Source organism: Phocoena sinus, chromosome 10, assembly GCF_008692025.1.
Source record: "Phocoena sinus isolate mPhoSin1 chromosome 10, mPhoSin1.pri, whole genome shotgun sequence".
In the NCBI taxonomy this organism is placed as follows: domain Eukaryota; kingdom Metazoa; phylum Chordata; class Mammalia; order Artiodactyla; family Phocoenidae; genus Phocoena; species Phocoena sinus.
Genome location: NC_045772.1, coordinates 62,212,161 through 62,228,627, shown reverse-complemented (window position 1 = coordinate 62,228,627; position 16,467 = coordinate 62,212,161). Strand labels below are relative to the sequence as shown.

Genomic DNA, 16,467 nt, shown 5'->3' with positions numbered 1-16,467 from the left:
TCCTGACTTAACCCCACACACCCTGTTCCTGGCATACCCCCCTCACCAGCTTCTGAGGGAGAGGAAACCCTAGGGCTTTGCAGAACAGTTTGGAACCCACCAAGTTAAGTAATCCTGAAAATAAGCATGAGCTCAAGTGCCTAGGTATCTAAAAAATCAGGGAGATCTTAAGAAAGAGTACATTTTTTATATTTCCTTGATGGTAGTTTCCACTTTGTGACAGAAATGCGATCAGAGGGAATGCAAGAGGATTGCCATTTCTGAAGTTCTGTTCAGTACTTTGCACGTGGGAACCTGAGCGTATTTTCTTCCACACTAAAATATAAACGCTCAGTGTGGTAGGAAGCATTAATAAAGACCTATTCCGCAAATCGTTACAGATCTCCTACTGTGTACCAGGCACCAGGCAAAAAGTGATGAACAAATAGACAACGCAATCATGGAGCTTACAGTGTAGTGGGGATATAGATAATAAATAAGTAAGAGAACAGTTATTATAAAATGCAGGGACTTCCCTGGCGGTCCAGTGGTTAAGACTTTGCCTTTCAATGCAGGGGGTGCGGGTTCAATCCCTGGTCGGGGAGCTAAGATCCCACGTGCCTCGCTGCCAAAAATCCAGAAACGTAAAAAAAAACAAAAACAGAAGCAATATTGTAACAAATTCTATAAAGACTTTAAAAATGGTCCACATCAAATAAATAAATAAAATGCAGAGTGTTGTGAGAAAAAAATCAACTGAAGGGCCATGACAGAGTATAACGGAGGCCTGGGCTGGAGGGGGGGTCTCCTTTAACAGAGCTGTGGGAGAAGCCTCACTACGGTGGGTCTATTTGAGTGGATGAGAAGGAGGCAGAAGGCTGGGGAAAGGAATCCTGGGAAAGCAAATGAGGCCCTAAAAGCAGGAAACATTAGTGCGGCCAGGTCACTGTTGTGGCCTCTCCTGCTGCGGAGCACAGGCTCCGGACGCGCAGGCTCAGCGGCCATGGCTCACGGGCCCAGCTGCTCCCGGACCGGAGCACGAACCCGCGTCCCCTGCATCGGCAGGCGGACTCTCAACCACTGCGCCACCAGGGAAGCCCTGAAAGGCATGTTTAAGTCAGTCAGCCATAGGAGTTTTGTTGCAAGTCCAATGAGAAGCTAGTGAGAGATTTTAAGTAGGAGAGTGATGTGAACCATTTATGTTTTTAAATAATCACACTTGCTGCTTTGTGGAGACTGCATTGGATGAGGGCAAGAGAGGAAGCAGGAAGACCAGTCGGGAGACCCTTCTAGAAGTCCAAAAGGGGAGATGTTGGTGGCTTAGTTAGAGGAGGGCCACAGAAATGGAATGGAGCGGCTGAATTCAAGGAAGACTCCACAGGACCTGCAGTGGATTCGATGGGGGATGAGGGAGAGGGGTGAGCGGGAATGACCCTCAGATTTCTGGCTTAGAGCCTGGGTAAATAATTGCGGTGAGAGAAGGGCGAGCTGGGAGAGGGGCAGAGGAAAGGAGGCAGCTCTGCTTCGGACTTGCTGAGCTTTTAGACGCTTATGCCTCATCCAGGAGCGATATCGAACAAGCAACCCAGGAGTTCAGAGGAAAGATACGGGCTGGAGAAGAAAACACTTGGGAAACTGAAGCACCTAGCTAACGTGTGAGCTGTAGGAATAGATGGTAGATGAGCTCTCCAAGGGAGGAAGAAGAGATTTAGAGAAGAAATGGCCGGCAAAGGAGACTAAGAAGGAGCAGCTGGAGAGGCAGGAAGACACCCAGAAACGTGTGATGGCACAGACACAGAGAAGAGTGGCAATTTTAGAAAACTCCTGGTGAGGGAATGTTGACCTTGGTCTTTAGCCATGCTCCTGATACCCTGCTAGAGCAGCAGCCGAGCGCTGGCCGGTATTCCGGCAAAGGAAACAGGGTGGCAGCTGCCGCAGTCTGCTGGGGAAGGTTCTCATGAAGCCTCTTCCGTCTTCTTCCCTCCCTCCCCACCCAGAACAAGATCCAAGGCATCGTCTTTGACTTTGTCACTCAGCAAGCCTTCGACATCGTCATAATGATGCTTATCTGCCTTAACATGGTGACGATGATGGTGGAGACAGACACTCAGAGCAAGCAGATGGAGAACATTCTCTACTGGATCAACCTGGTCTTTGTCATCTTCTTCACCTGTGAGTGCGTGCTCAAAATGTTTGCCTTGAGGCACTACTACTTCACCATTGGCTGGAACATCTTCGACTTCGTGGTGGTCATCCTCTCCATTGTGGGTGAGTGGGGCAGGCGAGGACGGGAGAGGGGACCTGACTGGCCCTGCGGACGGGATTCCGGGCAGTGCCGCGAACGACACAGGGCCGAAGGGCGGGCAGGTTACTCTCGGGTTGTAAATTTTGTGGCTGAAGAGGGGGAAAAGATTAGATTTGGTTCTTGCTTTCAAAGAGTTTACATTCTAACAGGTAAGGCAAAGGAAATATATTTTAAAATCTGGCTACAGTAGCAGTATAAAGTGGAAAAAGGCCTGGTAAGGGATTGTTAAGTTGGACATTAATGAGGAACATTCTGGTGGTGACAGCACTTCTGCTGATGGCAATGCTCATTTACTAAGTAGTTGGAGAGTTTCTTCACTTGTGTTGTCTCATTTGATCCTTATGACAGCCCAGGAAGCAAGGTATGTTACTATCTTTGCTGTGAAGATGTTCAGGGTCACTCAGTTAGGAGGTGGCAGAGGCAGAACTCAAGCTGGTTTTTAACAGTGACTGTGCGGCATTTGCTTCAGCCTAAGGGCCTGGAAGGGCTCACGTCCTGGCAGGCAGTGGAAATGCTGTCCTATTGATCGCCCTCCCCCAAATTTCCCTGCCTTCCTAAAAGGCATCTCGAATAGGGAAACACTACCTTGGTTCCAGGTGGGTTTGACTGACTTACGCTAGCAGGGGTAGAGTGCCCGAGACCCAGGGAACCAGCTCCAGAGCTGGTTTAGCAAGGTGGTGACCACGGCCACCAGAAGGCAGCTGCGCTCCCACTGTCTAGTTCTGTCCTCCAGAGCAGCGTGTCCAAAAATGTGTTGACTAATCTCATACATTCCTCCCCAAGAAAAGAATCCCATGATGGAATTACTTTGGGCAACACGGTACAATACACTGAATTTCCCTTTGGAGGGTCACAAGGCACATTAGCCTACAGTAGGCTCTTGAAAGTCTTGGAGTAAAGAATTCTGTTTAATACATCATCCCACCTTCATTCAATCACAACACCCTGTTTTCAAGCAATAATAATGTTTCTAAGAGTTTAATGGAACATACTATGTGCTGGTCACCATTCTAAGTGCTTTACATGTTTTAATTCCTGTAACCCTCACAACAGCCCTGTAAGTATCATGAAGAACAAAGGCACAAAGCCGTTACTGAGACATGCAACTGCTAAGCGAGCAAGCCCAGCCCCCTGGCCTCAGCTCCGCACTCCTGACCTCCCGCGAAACACACTCTGGACCATGCTACCCTTGTCCACGTTTCTTAAACTTTTTCTGCCCACCCATCACTAAGTGGGATGGAAAACCCACAGACGAAACCATGCCCCCTATTCTCAGATGGTACTTGAAAATAAGGAGGAAGAAGAGTTTCTTCTGATAATTGGGATTTTTATAAATGTCATTAATCTGTTCAGAAACAAAAGCTAGAAAAAATCTTTTTAAATTAAGAGGAGTTTGGGTAAAACTCTCCCTGGAACCTCCTGGAGGACCCCTTAAATGTTGATCCCACTGCCTGGATTGCTGTCTGCCCACCTCTCTCCCCTTTTCTCTGGGCACAAGTACACATTCATCCTACAGAACCTTACTGAGGCATCATCTCCCCTCTGAAGCCTTACTTGCCCACCATGTACGGAATGCAAGTATTACGTTATGACTTAATTGAGAAGTAAAAAGAGGAGCGCTGAGAAATCATCTTGAGTCCTGGCTGAGGTAGAGATTTTCTTGAAAGCTGAAAATAGCTTAAAACCTTAAAACCTGCAGTTCACTAGCCCAATATTTATGAATCCTTATGGTTGGAAGATATTTCTTTATTTAAATGAAGATGTGCTCACACTGTCTCGTGGGGGCCTCGACAGCAAGAGAAGACCCTGAAGGAAGAGCACCTGGTGTCACTGCCATGCCTTCAGCTGTCATCTCCCAACCTTTTCATCTCCTCTTCCTTCTGCGGCCCCTCACTGGGCTCCCGTTATCGCTCTTTAGTTTTAAAGGCAAGTGGTCTGGTGGAAGTGGACCCCTGGATGAACGTAAACAGAAAAAGGCCCTCTGCTGTGCGTGTTTCACCCTCTACTTTTGTTTTTGTTTTTCTTTTTTTGCGGTACCCGGGCCTCTCACTGCCGTGGCCTCTCCCGTTGCGGAGCACAGGATCCGGACGCGCAGGCCCAGCGGCCAAGGCTCACGGGCCCAGCCGCTCCGCGGCATGCGGGATCCTCCCGGGCCGGGACACGAACCCGCGTCCCCCGGATCCGCAGGCGGACTCTCAACCACTGTGCCACCAGGGAAGCCCCACCCTCTACTTTTATATCCTATTAACGTCTGGACATTTTCACCTGGTGATACTGGGTTTTGATTGATGGCTTTAAACACAAAAATCTAGAAGCTCTTGAGTTGAAAACTACTCCCGAGAGGTCCCTTTAGTTTGTAGGCTAGTTTGGTAAGGTAGGAACATGGGGCAATGAGAACCAAAAATATCTTTTCAGAGCCAGGAAGAAGATGCCCTGAGAATTAGCGGCATTAGCGGACTAAGCCTTCACAGCCATTGGGTAGTGAAGTTACGGGGCGGAGCCAGGACTTCTCATTCACTGTTTGTGGATGTGGTAATTTGATAGCATTTTGGAGAAGAATCCAAATTCGGATTCTGAACGGACAAATCTGAAAAAAAAAAACAAAAACGAATTTAACACCAGAGATCAATCTCACAAACATAATGTTACGTCTCAAAAGCAAGTTAGAGATCTAGAAAGAGAGATACGGTATAATTCCTTAAACATAGGCTGCTACCTATATACTATTTATGGGTTCGTACATAGCAAAATTATGAAGACACTGGGGTGATACATGTCATCTGCAGGATCGTGGTTGCTTCTGGGGGAGATGAGTGGAAGGAAATTTTGTATCTGGGTGTCGGGTACCTAGGTGTCCATTTTCTTGTTTTCTCGGCTTCTCTGTATGTTTGAGACATGCGATTTTCTTTTGAGAAAACTTTTTATTAGGAGGGTTCAGATCGAATAGTAAGGCACTCATTCTGTAAAGTCCTTTGGAGTTAAGGGTTCCAGAGCGCCAGGCGACACAAGTAAAGAGAAAGGGCATCTCCGGGCTCAGTAACGTATCTTCTGTTCCTCTTCTTAGGAATGTTCCTGGCTGATATAATTGAGAAATACTTTGTTTCCCCAACCCTATTCCGAGTCATCCGATTGGCCCGTATTGGGCGCATCTTGCGTCTGATCAAAGGCGCCAAAGGGATTCGTACCCTGCTCTTTGCCTTAATGATGTCCTTGCCTGCTCTGTTCAACATCGGCCTTCTGCTCTTCCTGGTCATGTTCATCTTCTCCATCTTTGGGATGTCCAATTTTGCGTATGTAAAGCACGAGGCTGGCATCGATGACATGTTCAACTTCGAGACGTTTGGCAACAGCATGATCTGCCTATTTCAGATCACCACCTCGGCCGGCTGGGATGGCCTGCTGCTGCCCATCCTAAACCGCCCCCCCGACTGCAGTCTGGATAAGGAACACCCGGGGAGTGGCTTTAAAGGAGACTGCGGGAACCCCTCAGTGGGCATCTTCTTCTTTGTGAGCTACATCATCATCTCCTTCCTGATCGTGGTGAACATGTACATTGCCATCATCCTGGAGAACTTCAGCGTAGCCACGGAGGAAAGTGCAGACCCTCTGAGTGAGGATGACTTTGAGACCTTCTATGAGATCTGGGAGAAGTTCGACCCCGACGCCACCCAGTTCATCGAGTACAGCAAGCTGGCAGACTTCGCAGATGCCTTGGAGCATCCTCTCCGAGTGCCCAAGCCCAACACCATAGAGCTCATTGCCATGGATCTGCCAATGGTCAGCGGGGATCGCATCCACTGCTTGGACATCCTTTTTGCCTTCACCAAGCGGGTCCTGGGAGACAGCGGAGAGTTGGACATCCTCCGGCAGCAGATGGAGGAGAGGTTCGTGGCATCCAATCCTTCCAAAATGTCTTACGAGCCAATCACGACCACGCTGCGGCGCAAGCAGGAAGAGGTGTCAGCAGTGGTCCTGCAGCGCGCCTACCGGGGACATTTAGCAAGGCGGGGCTTCGTTTGCAAAAAGACAACTTCCAATAAGCTGGAGAATGGAGGCACCCACCGGGAGAAAAAAGAAAGCACCCCGTCTACAGCCTCCCTCCCATCCTATGACAGTGTAACTAAACCCGAGAAGGAGAAACAGCAACGGGCAGAGGAAGGAAGAAGGGAAAGAGCCAGAAGACAAAAAGAGGTCAGAGAATCCAAGTGTTAGAGGGAAGCAAAAACTAAACACTGTACAGATTTAAAACTTGCAAGTGAAAGATTGTTTACAAACTTCCTGAATATTATCAATGCAGAACAGCTGTGGAGACACTTTAACCCGAAGATCTATACCAAACGTAGTCTGCTTACCATGTAACACGGTTGCATCTTGAGCAGTGACCTGCCAAGGGCAAAGGACCCTGCTCCCTGGACTCACAGATTTTTCTAATGCTTGGGCAGGTGGTTACTGCATGTTCCACATCAGTCAATGCAACTTAGGACAAAACTAACAGGATACAAAAACAGAGGCGAGGCTGCCGGGACCAGTGTATTTCCGTTGCAGCCAAATGGATTTTATTTTTTCATTCTGTTGATTCTCAGAAGCAGAAAGCATCAATTTAAAAGTTTGTTTGTTCACGCAAACTCTATTTGCATTCTTACGTTAGGCTAAGCAGCAAAAAGAAAAAAAACACACACACTCACATTTAGCCCATGTCATTTAATTGTCAGTTTCTTTGCCATAAGCCGCATCTTCTCCACATGGGCTTCACGTGGTTTGGAGACAGGGTGGGGGAAAACAATCAGGTTTCTTCAGGCTGAGGAGGACTTGCTCAGACCAATTCCAAACATTGTGCTCGTTCAATGCGTAGAAATGATTTGCATGATGGCATGCCGTGATCAGAAGTCATGCATGAGAACCATACACCACAGGACACTACTAATCCTGTCCCCTGCACTGGGTCAGCCTCTGGACAGGACCCAGCCCTGCACCGTTCACTGTATTTGGAGGAAAAAAATGGTAAGCGTTCCATACCCGCTGCGATTCTTTCTGAATTCTTAGAAGTCTTTCGTACACCTTCCGGGTAGGGAAACATAACCAACCAATTGACTACCACCACCAACAAAAATCAAGCCCAGTCCAACAAGCAGATGGATCCGTTGTGTGTATATGTTTAACAGACATCTCTAACATACAGCCATTGTTGCACATTTTGAAAGATGAACTACTTAATGCTGCTCTCTGTGTCCCATACATGGGGAGATTTTGATCTCAAATGGCTTGTATTAACGTCACTGTAAAACCAAATCCTAGGGCTAAAAACAAAAATCAAAAAAATTTTTTTCATTTATATCTTGCAATATTTATGATGATTGTTTAGCCTTCATACTGGAGAACTGACTTTTTTGGGGGTAGAGATAAAAGTGCTATTCAGAGTAGCATGGTATCTCTAGAGGGTCATTTGGGGGAACTTAAAACAACCTTTCGTTGGGGGTAAAGGGGTGCTCACTTCATCAGTATCACGTCCTTCTGCATTGTGGCTTTCTCTGGGCTTGGGTCCATGTGGAGAGGGGTTCAGATATTCTGAACAGGCCTCTCTTCTACAGAGGGGTTGTCACAAGCTGACACACCGCACGGTTCCTCTTGCCTCCATCACATTTTTCCACCAAGCAGGGCTTCCTTTACCCACAGAGGTGGGTGAGGGCCACAGCACTGGAGCTACAGCTGTGGTTTGTTTCATTTATTATTAGAATAGTCACTGGTGGGACCTCAGTAGAGATGGGGCCGCCTCTGAACCCAGCCCACTTGGTTTATTGCACTGGTTCTCACGAGAAAGCGACTTAATATGAATTCTTAAGAAGTTCCAGCTTCCCCCAGCACGTTCTTTCGGCCAGTTTTGCCATCTGCTTAGGGACCTGCCCATTGTCACTGGAGGGTGGCTTTGCGGGGGAGTGTCGTAGCTTCCGTCTGTCGCCCGCTTCAGGGAAGACAGTTTTCAGTCCAGGGGTTTCTCATCTGATGACTAGATTTCAGAGCTAAGATGCTGCAGCCGAATGTGTCAGGAAGTCGATACAAAGGGTGAGGAGAGACTCCAGCATGCAAACCAAATCAAAATAAACTCTTCCTGAACCACAGAACGGAGGGAGAAAACCCACAGTGAGACACACCAACCTGCCTTGCAGTAGAAGCACTCTGGATGTCATTGCACAGCCCACCTGACTAGTTTCGCGTAGAACAGACCACAGCAAGTCAGTAAGCAGAGCTTTCTATCTTGTCGGACCATTAGAAACTCTGTCCAGCTTTCATAAGCCTGCTTCTGCGGCACCATCCGTAGTACTTTTTGTACTACGCCTGATACCAGGCTGGGAAGGCGTTTTTCTCGGTGACCCTGCTAACTGCTAGGATGGATGTATAGTAACGTGTACAGGCTACATCGTAAACAGCACAAAACAAGCTGACGTGTGGTTATTCTTTTTAAGAGAATTATAAATACTGTAATATATCATTTTATTTTATTGGCATGCCTTTTTGTAAATACAAATTATTAACTTATTAAATAGGAAATGGCTTCTGGCTTATGCCATTGTCATGTTTATTTTTATTTTTTATACTTTTCTTTCTTCTTAGAACTTAGATGCTGTCAGCCAATGTACATCCCCAAACCAGACAGACAGACAAAAAATTTTTTATTGCTAATGGTCTTTTCCAAAACAACAAAAAATATATATATTTTTGTTCCAATATGCAATAAATTCTAACCACTTCTATGCAAGATTCGGCTAAACTTCATCATCGTTCTTGTTCTTAGGTCTTGAGATGGGCAACAGAACTGTAAGATCCCGCTCCGTCCTCCAAGTGCTCATGCCAGTGATGTCATTAAGCTACTAGAGCATATTAATGAGACTTTTCTGAGCTCTGACCCTTTTCCTCCCCCAGACCCTGGTCCCCACCCAGCGGGTTATCTCCTCAGTGACACACACGGGCCTTGGTATCTGACACCCATCGGCCAGCCTCATAGGGAAGAAGCCACCTCCACTCTATCTGAAGTTTCGCTTTTTTTTTTTTTTTAACTTTTCCCACCTTCTTTCCCCTCACCCATCGCCCCTCTACCCACCCGCTCGCTCACGCACTCTCGCCCTCTCCCGCCCTGCTCCACACTTCTTTGGTAGTAAGTGACACCATCACCAGCAGTTTACACCCGCAGTTAACAGGCATTGAACTCAAAGAGTCAGTGATGACGTTCTTGTACGTCTTCACCGAGTGGGTAAGTGGCAACGCTTTGACAAATATTAACGAAGCCAATCAAAAAGCAGCGGCAGCCACAGTATCACTGCACATATATATATATAGATATATAAATACAATATAAATATTTATTTTTTGTAGCCAGGTCCTTGGTGCAGTATTTATACTCCACAATCCACCTTTAAAAAAGGACAAAAAGCAAAAAGACGTGTGATGCTGTTAATTTAAAACGCAGAGCCAAAGCCACTGAGCAGCAGCTGACACGGTTGCTGGTTTGTGTGTGAAAAACACTTTCCCCTCTTCTTTCCTTAACCTCCACGTTGCTTAGGATTTGGAGACTCCGTAATTTAAAGCAGAGGGCGAGCGCAGGATAAACTTCCCAAGTCAGCGGACCTGCTCCCATCCCTCTCCGAATGAGCCACTCTTGGCATCAGAAGCTGACTGAGGAGAGATTAACAGCAACTCCCAGTCAAAGCCCCTGGAACGACAGTGCCCAGAGTTCTTTTCTTTTTCACCGCAAACAATGTAAGCTTGTAAAAGACCAATAGTGGAGACTAGTGTATTAGTGAACGCATGGAGGCCAGCACTGCTCTAAACGAGACGTGATCAAAAGTACATCACTACTATAAGCCAAAAGGAAACAAAATAAAAATGACCCTTTTTACTGTACAAGGGAAGCCTGTCTTGGTGTGCGTTTGTTGCTTGACTCTCCCAATTTTTGATTCCTGGGAGGGGTCTGGGAATTGGGACTTCAGCACATTTGGGGAAAGGAGGGGGAATGGAAGGGAGAGAAATCAGAGGGTTTCCTGCAAAGTTCTGGCTAAAAAGTAGGGATTGGAGAGAAAAGCAAGGTCCTGTCCGTCCCCCCACCCAGATCCCCAGTTACCCATTGCATGTGGCATTCCTCCCACTACCGGGCCAGCGCTTCAAGGCCCATGAAACCCCTTCCTCATCGGCCCCCCCAGCAGAGCCCCCAGAGAGGCTGTCAGCCAGCCCAGCTGGGCTGGCCTTACTTCTGCCTTTTTCACGTTTTTTAAGGAAAAAAACCATCCCAACGCCCCAAAGCTCGGGCAAGCACGATGCCCAGCAGCCTCCCCTCTGCTAGCTAATGCTGGGCCTTGCCCTCCATCAGCCCCAGGGACAAACCAGCGGACTAGCGCTGCTCTCATTCGCATTCGGCAGGGAAGGGGGGCACCCTCCCCTTCCCTCACCCTGCCCAGCTTTGGGGACATCCCTCTCTAGGCCGTGTCTCCCAGTCCAGGAACACTCAGGAGGGTTTTGAAGTGCCCACTCTAGTCCGCTCCAGTAGCTCCACTCTGGAGAGAGATGGCTGGTAGGTCAGTCTCCAACCTCCCCGCCCCACCCCCAACCTCCAGGCCTGCTGTGGAGGTGAGATTGCCATATGGGTTATGACTTTGTGACTTGAGTCCTGGGCATCTTCTGTGATGATGCCTCTTTATTTTCTCAGATGTTGCCCAAAGTTTTGCAAAAAGCTTCGTTCATTTTCAGGTACCCCCACCCCCTAAAGAATTGGCTGCAACTAGCCAGCCAGGGGGACGTCAGGAGAGAAGAAGAAGTCTGGGTTGGGAGGGGCCTGAGGTTTGCACAGTCTGTGCTGTGGCTCAGCGTTGTGCTTTCTTGGACTCCCCTTCCAAGAGCACCAAGATTTCCTCCGTCAAAACACTCCTGAGGCACCCCTACCCCTGCCCCCCACTGCTGTTTGCTGTACATAGAGGCTAAGTGGGGTGGGGTGGGCGGGGTGTGCACGTGTGGTGTGTGTGTGTGTGTGTGTGAAGAATGTATATAGGTAAAGGGGAGCGTGGTCCAGTGGTTCCAGAAAAGGGACAGAACTCCTGTGTTCCATCCCCAGCTCGACCACTGACTCGCTGTGTGGCCTTGGGCAAGTCACTTAACCTCTGTGCCTCAGTTTCCCCATCTGTAAAATGGGGATAATAATACTGACCTACCTCACAGGGGTGTTGTGAGGCTTTAACTAAATGTTTTGTAAAGTGTTTTTGAGATACAGAGGCAAAGGCACTAGGGAAGGGCAAAGTATTATTTGGACTTATGGAAGATGAAATGGTACCATAAATGCTGCTATTCTGAGAGCCATTTTAAACTGCACTGCTCCAGCCACCCCCGCTTCTCATCACCAGGACAGCAGGTCGAGAAAATGTCTTTCCTTTCGCTTGCTTCTGGGGTTTGTGATTATTCCAGATACTTAATTTTTTTCCCTTGCTGTATCTCCTTCCCTCACCCCCTCGACTTGTTCCCTGTTCCGTTTATGCGGAAATGGCAGAAATGCTTGAGAAAGGAGAATGTATAAGAGGATCGGAAGTTTATAGTCTGAAATTTCAATTTTACTTTGTACTGTACATCTTTTTACTTTAGAATTTGCAATAAAGGGTTACGTCAATCTTGTTTTCAACTCTCTTCTTGGACTGGCCTGTCATTCTGTCATTATTCTCACACCGGAGCCCCTCAGCCCAGGGTAGCGGGGGAGTCAAGCACTCCCACCCAGCAGGACCCCACAGCTGTCCTCTCCCCTTCCTCTGGCAGGGGCACAGTCTGAGTAGGATCTGTGTGAGGGCTCACCCAGGCTCAGCTCCTCTGATGGACGGGCGGTGCCCCAGACACTCAGGTGGGTGGGAAAAGTTTGGGGCTCCAGGTGGAGCTTCAGGAGGCCTTGCCTGACTGGAGAGAGCAGCTTGGAGGCAGCAGGCCCTGGAAGTGGGCACACCTCTAGCTGTGCCGCCCCCAGCCCACTCCAGCAGGGCCTCAGAATAAACAGAAATTCTGCACCTTGTTCCAGGCCCCAACGTGTTTCTCCAGCTCCCTTACTGCTCACGGGTCATTCCCTCTGGAGCTCAAACTTTTGGCTCAGGCAGCTCTGGATGCAAACGCCTGACTATGCCACTAACTAGTTGTGGCCAGTTTCCTTATATGTAATTGAGATAATACCTTATAATCTTGGGTTTTGAGGATTATATCAAATAATGTATGTAACTGCTTAGCCTAGAGCCTGACACACAGTTAGTTAGTGCTCAATAAATGGTAGCTCTTAGTGGAAGAATAAGTGCGAGACAAAGAAGGAACTAAAGCTGACAACAATTGGGAGGGTCTGCCCTCCCCGGCAGACTGGCACCCGAGCCCTCCTCTTCCACTGACTGCCTCTCTGGCTACGCCAGTCATTTCCAACCAACAAACCGATCGCTCCCACTTTTGCGTATTTCGTAACTTTTATAATATGTCAAAGGCAGCACGCCACCAGGATTGTGCTCCCATTTCACAGCCGGGGACACAGAGGCGAGGGGGTATCTGGCCCACCTGCAGCCCAGGCCCCCGGGGATGCGAGGGGCTCTGCAGTCAAGAGTGGCTCCTCTTCCCCGCAGCCGGGCACCCCGGAGGGCCGCAGCAGGGGAGGGGCAGGCGGCCGGAGGCTGTGGGGCCGCGCCCCGTCGCCGTCGCCGCCCGTGATCCACGGCGTGAGCAGGATGAGCAGCGCCCCGGCGCCCAGCGCCCCACCGAGGCCGGTGAGGAAGCCGAGCGCCAGCGGTCCGGCCCAGCCCGTGGGGCTCCGCTCGTACGGAGCCTGGGGCAGTCGCTCCACGATCAGCTCCAGCTCGTCCCAGTTGGGCTCGCGGGCCGAGGAGCGGCGGGGGCGCAGGGCCGGGGCCGGGATGGGGGCAGCGGGGGCGCCGGCTGGGGGTAGGTAGCTCCGCCCGAACTTGCGCAGCTGCAGCGTCGCCTGCTGGTGGAGGCTCTTGCCCAGCTCCCGGGCCACGTCCGGGCGGCCGCTGCGCCGCAGGGCCCGGGCCACGCGGTCCCATGACAAGGACGGGGCCTCGGCAGCCAGCCAGGCCGCCAGTCCCTCCCGGCAGCCGTCGGACACGTTCGCGGGCTCGGCCGCCCGGCCGGCCGGCTCCCCCGCCGCCTCGCGCTGCCGCCGCCGCCCCGCCGCCGCCGACGTGGGCACCGGCTTGGGCCGTGCCAGCCGGTCCTCCGAAAGCCTGGCCAGCTCGGCCTCGACGTCCGGCTCCGGCGCCTTCAGGAGCGACTGGAAGTGGCCGCACTCCTCCGGAGTCAGCAGCTCCGCCAGGCGGACGGCCGCGTGAGGGCCCATGGCGTCCAAGGCCCCCGCCGGAGCCAGCGCCCAGCCCCAGAGCGCCAGGGCCAGGGCCCCCGGAGCCCGCGCAGCCATCGCCGGGCGGTGACCACAATCCACGGATTGTGGGGGTAGGAGCTTCGAATGCCCGCGGATGGGGGAGGGGCGCCAACACCCACGGATGGTGGCAGGGATAAGGTTCCTACATCCGGGGACTGCGGGCGGGAGGAGGGGGACACCCAGGGACGGGAAGGGGGGGCCCTCCGACACAGGCAACTTGTCGTTGGAGGATCTGCTAACATCCAGAAACTAGGCATTAAGCGGGGAGGGTCTCACAAAACCTGGGGATTGGAGTGAGAGTTTCCCAATACCCAGGGATTGGGTGGGTGGGGGGGGACTCAGTCCCCCAGGAGGCAAGGATTCCGGGCCCTTAAACTGAAATGCCTGCCCGAGACCTCCGGGCTGTCCCACTAATGTCTCAAACTTAGCAAGTCTCCCACATCTCTTCTAACCCATTTACCGCCCCTCACACTCCAGCAGAAGCCCTAGACCCCTTGCTCTCCTTTATTTCCGACATGCAATCAAGTCCCACATTCTCTTATTACCTGCTAAATACAAAACATGTATAGACTCTACCATTTCCCGTCCTCCCACGGGTGCATCCAAACCCCCCTCCTCCTCCGTTTGGATAATGTAAGCTCCTCCTCAAGTCCCCCACCCTCAGGGACGGAACTGGCTTCCTTTCCCCAAGCAAGCTTGGACTGCACTCTGCTCTGCCTCAGTCACTCCCCAGCTGACAGGTCCCTTCTGGGGCGCCCTCCCTGCCCCCACACACCCTTTTGCCTGTCCCTCCACTAGGCACCCCTCCTATGTACTCCCACAGCACGCTGCTGCTCTGCCTGTTTACTGTCTGTCTCCCGCATTAGAGTGTAAGGTCCATCTATTGTCCCCATGGCAACTAGCGCATAATAGTGTTCAGTAAAGATCTGTTGAATCCGTGGGTAAACTCTTAACTTGCAAATCAGTCCCTGTCCACCAGCCACTAACCCCCTCCCGGCCCCACACACGCAGGCTTCATCGTGGAGCCTCAGCTCTTCACAGGGCATGGAAGGTCCTCCTAGTGCAGCGGTGCAGTTCCATGATTCCTCCCACTTCTCCCCACTCCTGCCCTCACTTTATGCTCTTGTAACAAGTCACAGGTATGGTACAGTTTCCAGCCTCCATAGCTTTGTCAGGCTGTACCCACCCAATCCTGTCCAGGAAGTTTTTCTGACCCATCACTACCACTACCACCACGAGTCAGAATCTTTTCTGGGCATTCTTGAGATAGCCTACGCATCCTCCATCGGGACACTTATCTGGAAAGTAACTAATTCGAGGATTTAGTCAACATTAACTCAGTGTCTTCCATGCGTACCAAATACTGTGCCAGATGTGAGAACATAAAAATTTTGATACGGTCCCTCCTCAAGCAGCTCTATCCAGTTGTATTTTCAAATGATCCATTATTGAGCTTTTCCCACCCTGTACTGTGGGCTCTCCAGAACGGTGGCTGTGCTTAACCATTTCTGTATCCTCCGTACTACATGGTGTCTGCACAGAGTAGGTGTGTCATAAACCAACTAGAGTGCGAGGGGGTGTCGGGACCTCTAGGAGACAAGAGGGTTGGGGTCGGTGAGCCCCGGGGCAATGCCCTAGAGCCCCCATGTCCAGGTACACCAGCTGTTTCTCTTGGAGGGGGAACTGCTTTGCAGGGTCTGGCCTTGGGCTTGCTTTGCCTCCTAGAAGTCCTGGGTACGCCCTTAGCCTGAGCCCGAGGACGCCACGGGCCTACGTCCCTTGCGCTCTGGTGCATTTTCAGTAATTTTGCTCAGCACATTCAAGACCTCAGGAAGTTGTGGGTCAAAACCTCTCATGGGCATCTCCGTATAGCTAGTTTTCTGTGTCCCAGTTTATGATGAGCTGTCAGAGTGTGGGGATTGACAGACAGATGGTGGCAGACAAAGGATCCCATGTGACCTGAAAGACTGGAACACACTGTGTCCACACCCTGCCCTCTGTCCCCTTTCCTTCCGTCCAAGGATGGACCACAAGTACGATCCTAGCTCTGGCCAGCAAGGGATGCTCTCCAGGTTCTGAGTGAAACTTCCTCTTCAGCCCCCCTTTCCTCCACGCATACATCTATTCATTCATTCACTCATTCAACAAACATATGAGCCCTTCTTTATCCCTCAGGATTCAGAGCTCTGGGGATATAAGTCAGCCCCAATTCTGAGCCTCTAAGAGCTCAGAATTGCAGGCTTTTCATCTGGTGGCCTCACTGCCCAGCACATGGCGGGCCCTTGCCGTGCCAGTGAGTTAACAGGAGTCCCACAGTCATGTTTTGCTGAAGGAAAAGAAACACCCGCAGAGCCACACCCAGGGCTCCAGCAGACCTGGAAGCCCAAGCATTCCCCAGAGGGCTCCCCACATCCTGCTGCCCCCAAGAAATCCTCTGGAAACCACGTATCATCGTTTTAATACTGTGTAATACTTTCTTTTAAAATACAGTCTTTTCTGAGGTAGACAGACCAAACTGCAGAGCATCGTCAAACAGGAGATAAATACGTCCACATCAAAATGAGGTAGAAATGGTTACAGCTGGAGGAGAGGACCCCAACCCCAATCTGGGCAGAGGAAGGAGAGGGCCAGCTTGCCCTCCCCCCATCCCTGCCCCTGGATTCTTTGGTATGCCCCCCCAAACACCGCCAGAGCTGGACCTGCCCTTCCCCACCCGCCTCAGTGCCCATGAGGTAGGTGCTATAGACTGGAGGCTGTCTCCTTGTGCAAAGCTCCCCAAGGCCAGGAGAGG

At 50.7% G+C, this 16,467-nt stretch overlaps 2 protein-coding genes across 2 annotated transcripts in view; one reads left to right on the top strand and one right to left on the bottom strand.

The window, feature by feature from the left end:
• SCN8A (sodium voltage-gated channel alpha subunit 8) overlaps positions 1 to 11,927 on the top strand; it is a 118,790-nt gene extending 106,863 nt beyond the window's left edge. The window contains exons 26-27 of the mRNA XM_032644826.1: positions 1,977 to 2,247; positions 5,349 to 11,927. Coding sequence (XP_032500717.1) covers positions 1,977 to 2,247; positions 5,349 to 6,496 — 1,419 coding nt within the window. The 3' untranslated portion in view covers positions 6,497 to 11,927. The remainder of the gene's footprint in view (positions 1 to 1,976; positions 2,248 to 5,348) is intronic.
• Positions 11,928 to 12,797: 870 nt separating this feature from the next.
• On the bottom strand, positions 12,798 to 13,712 carry LOC116761175 (transmembrane and death domain protein 1-like). The gene has a single exon (XM_032646944.1). The coding sequence runs from the start codon at positions 13,710 to 13,712 to the stop codon at positions 12,798 to 12,800; it is 915 nt and encodes a 304-aa protein (XP_032502835.1).
• Positions 13,713 to 16,467: the final 2,755 nt, after the last annotated feature.

What these genes read in the sequence shown, in the direction of transcription:
- LOC116761175 (XM_032646944.1), bottom strand. Translation starts at nt 13,712, where the DNA reads ATGGCTGCGCGGGCTCCGGGGGCCCTGGCCCTGGCGCTCTGGGGCTGG.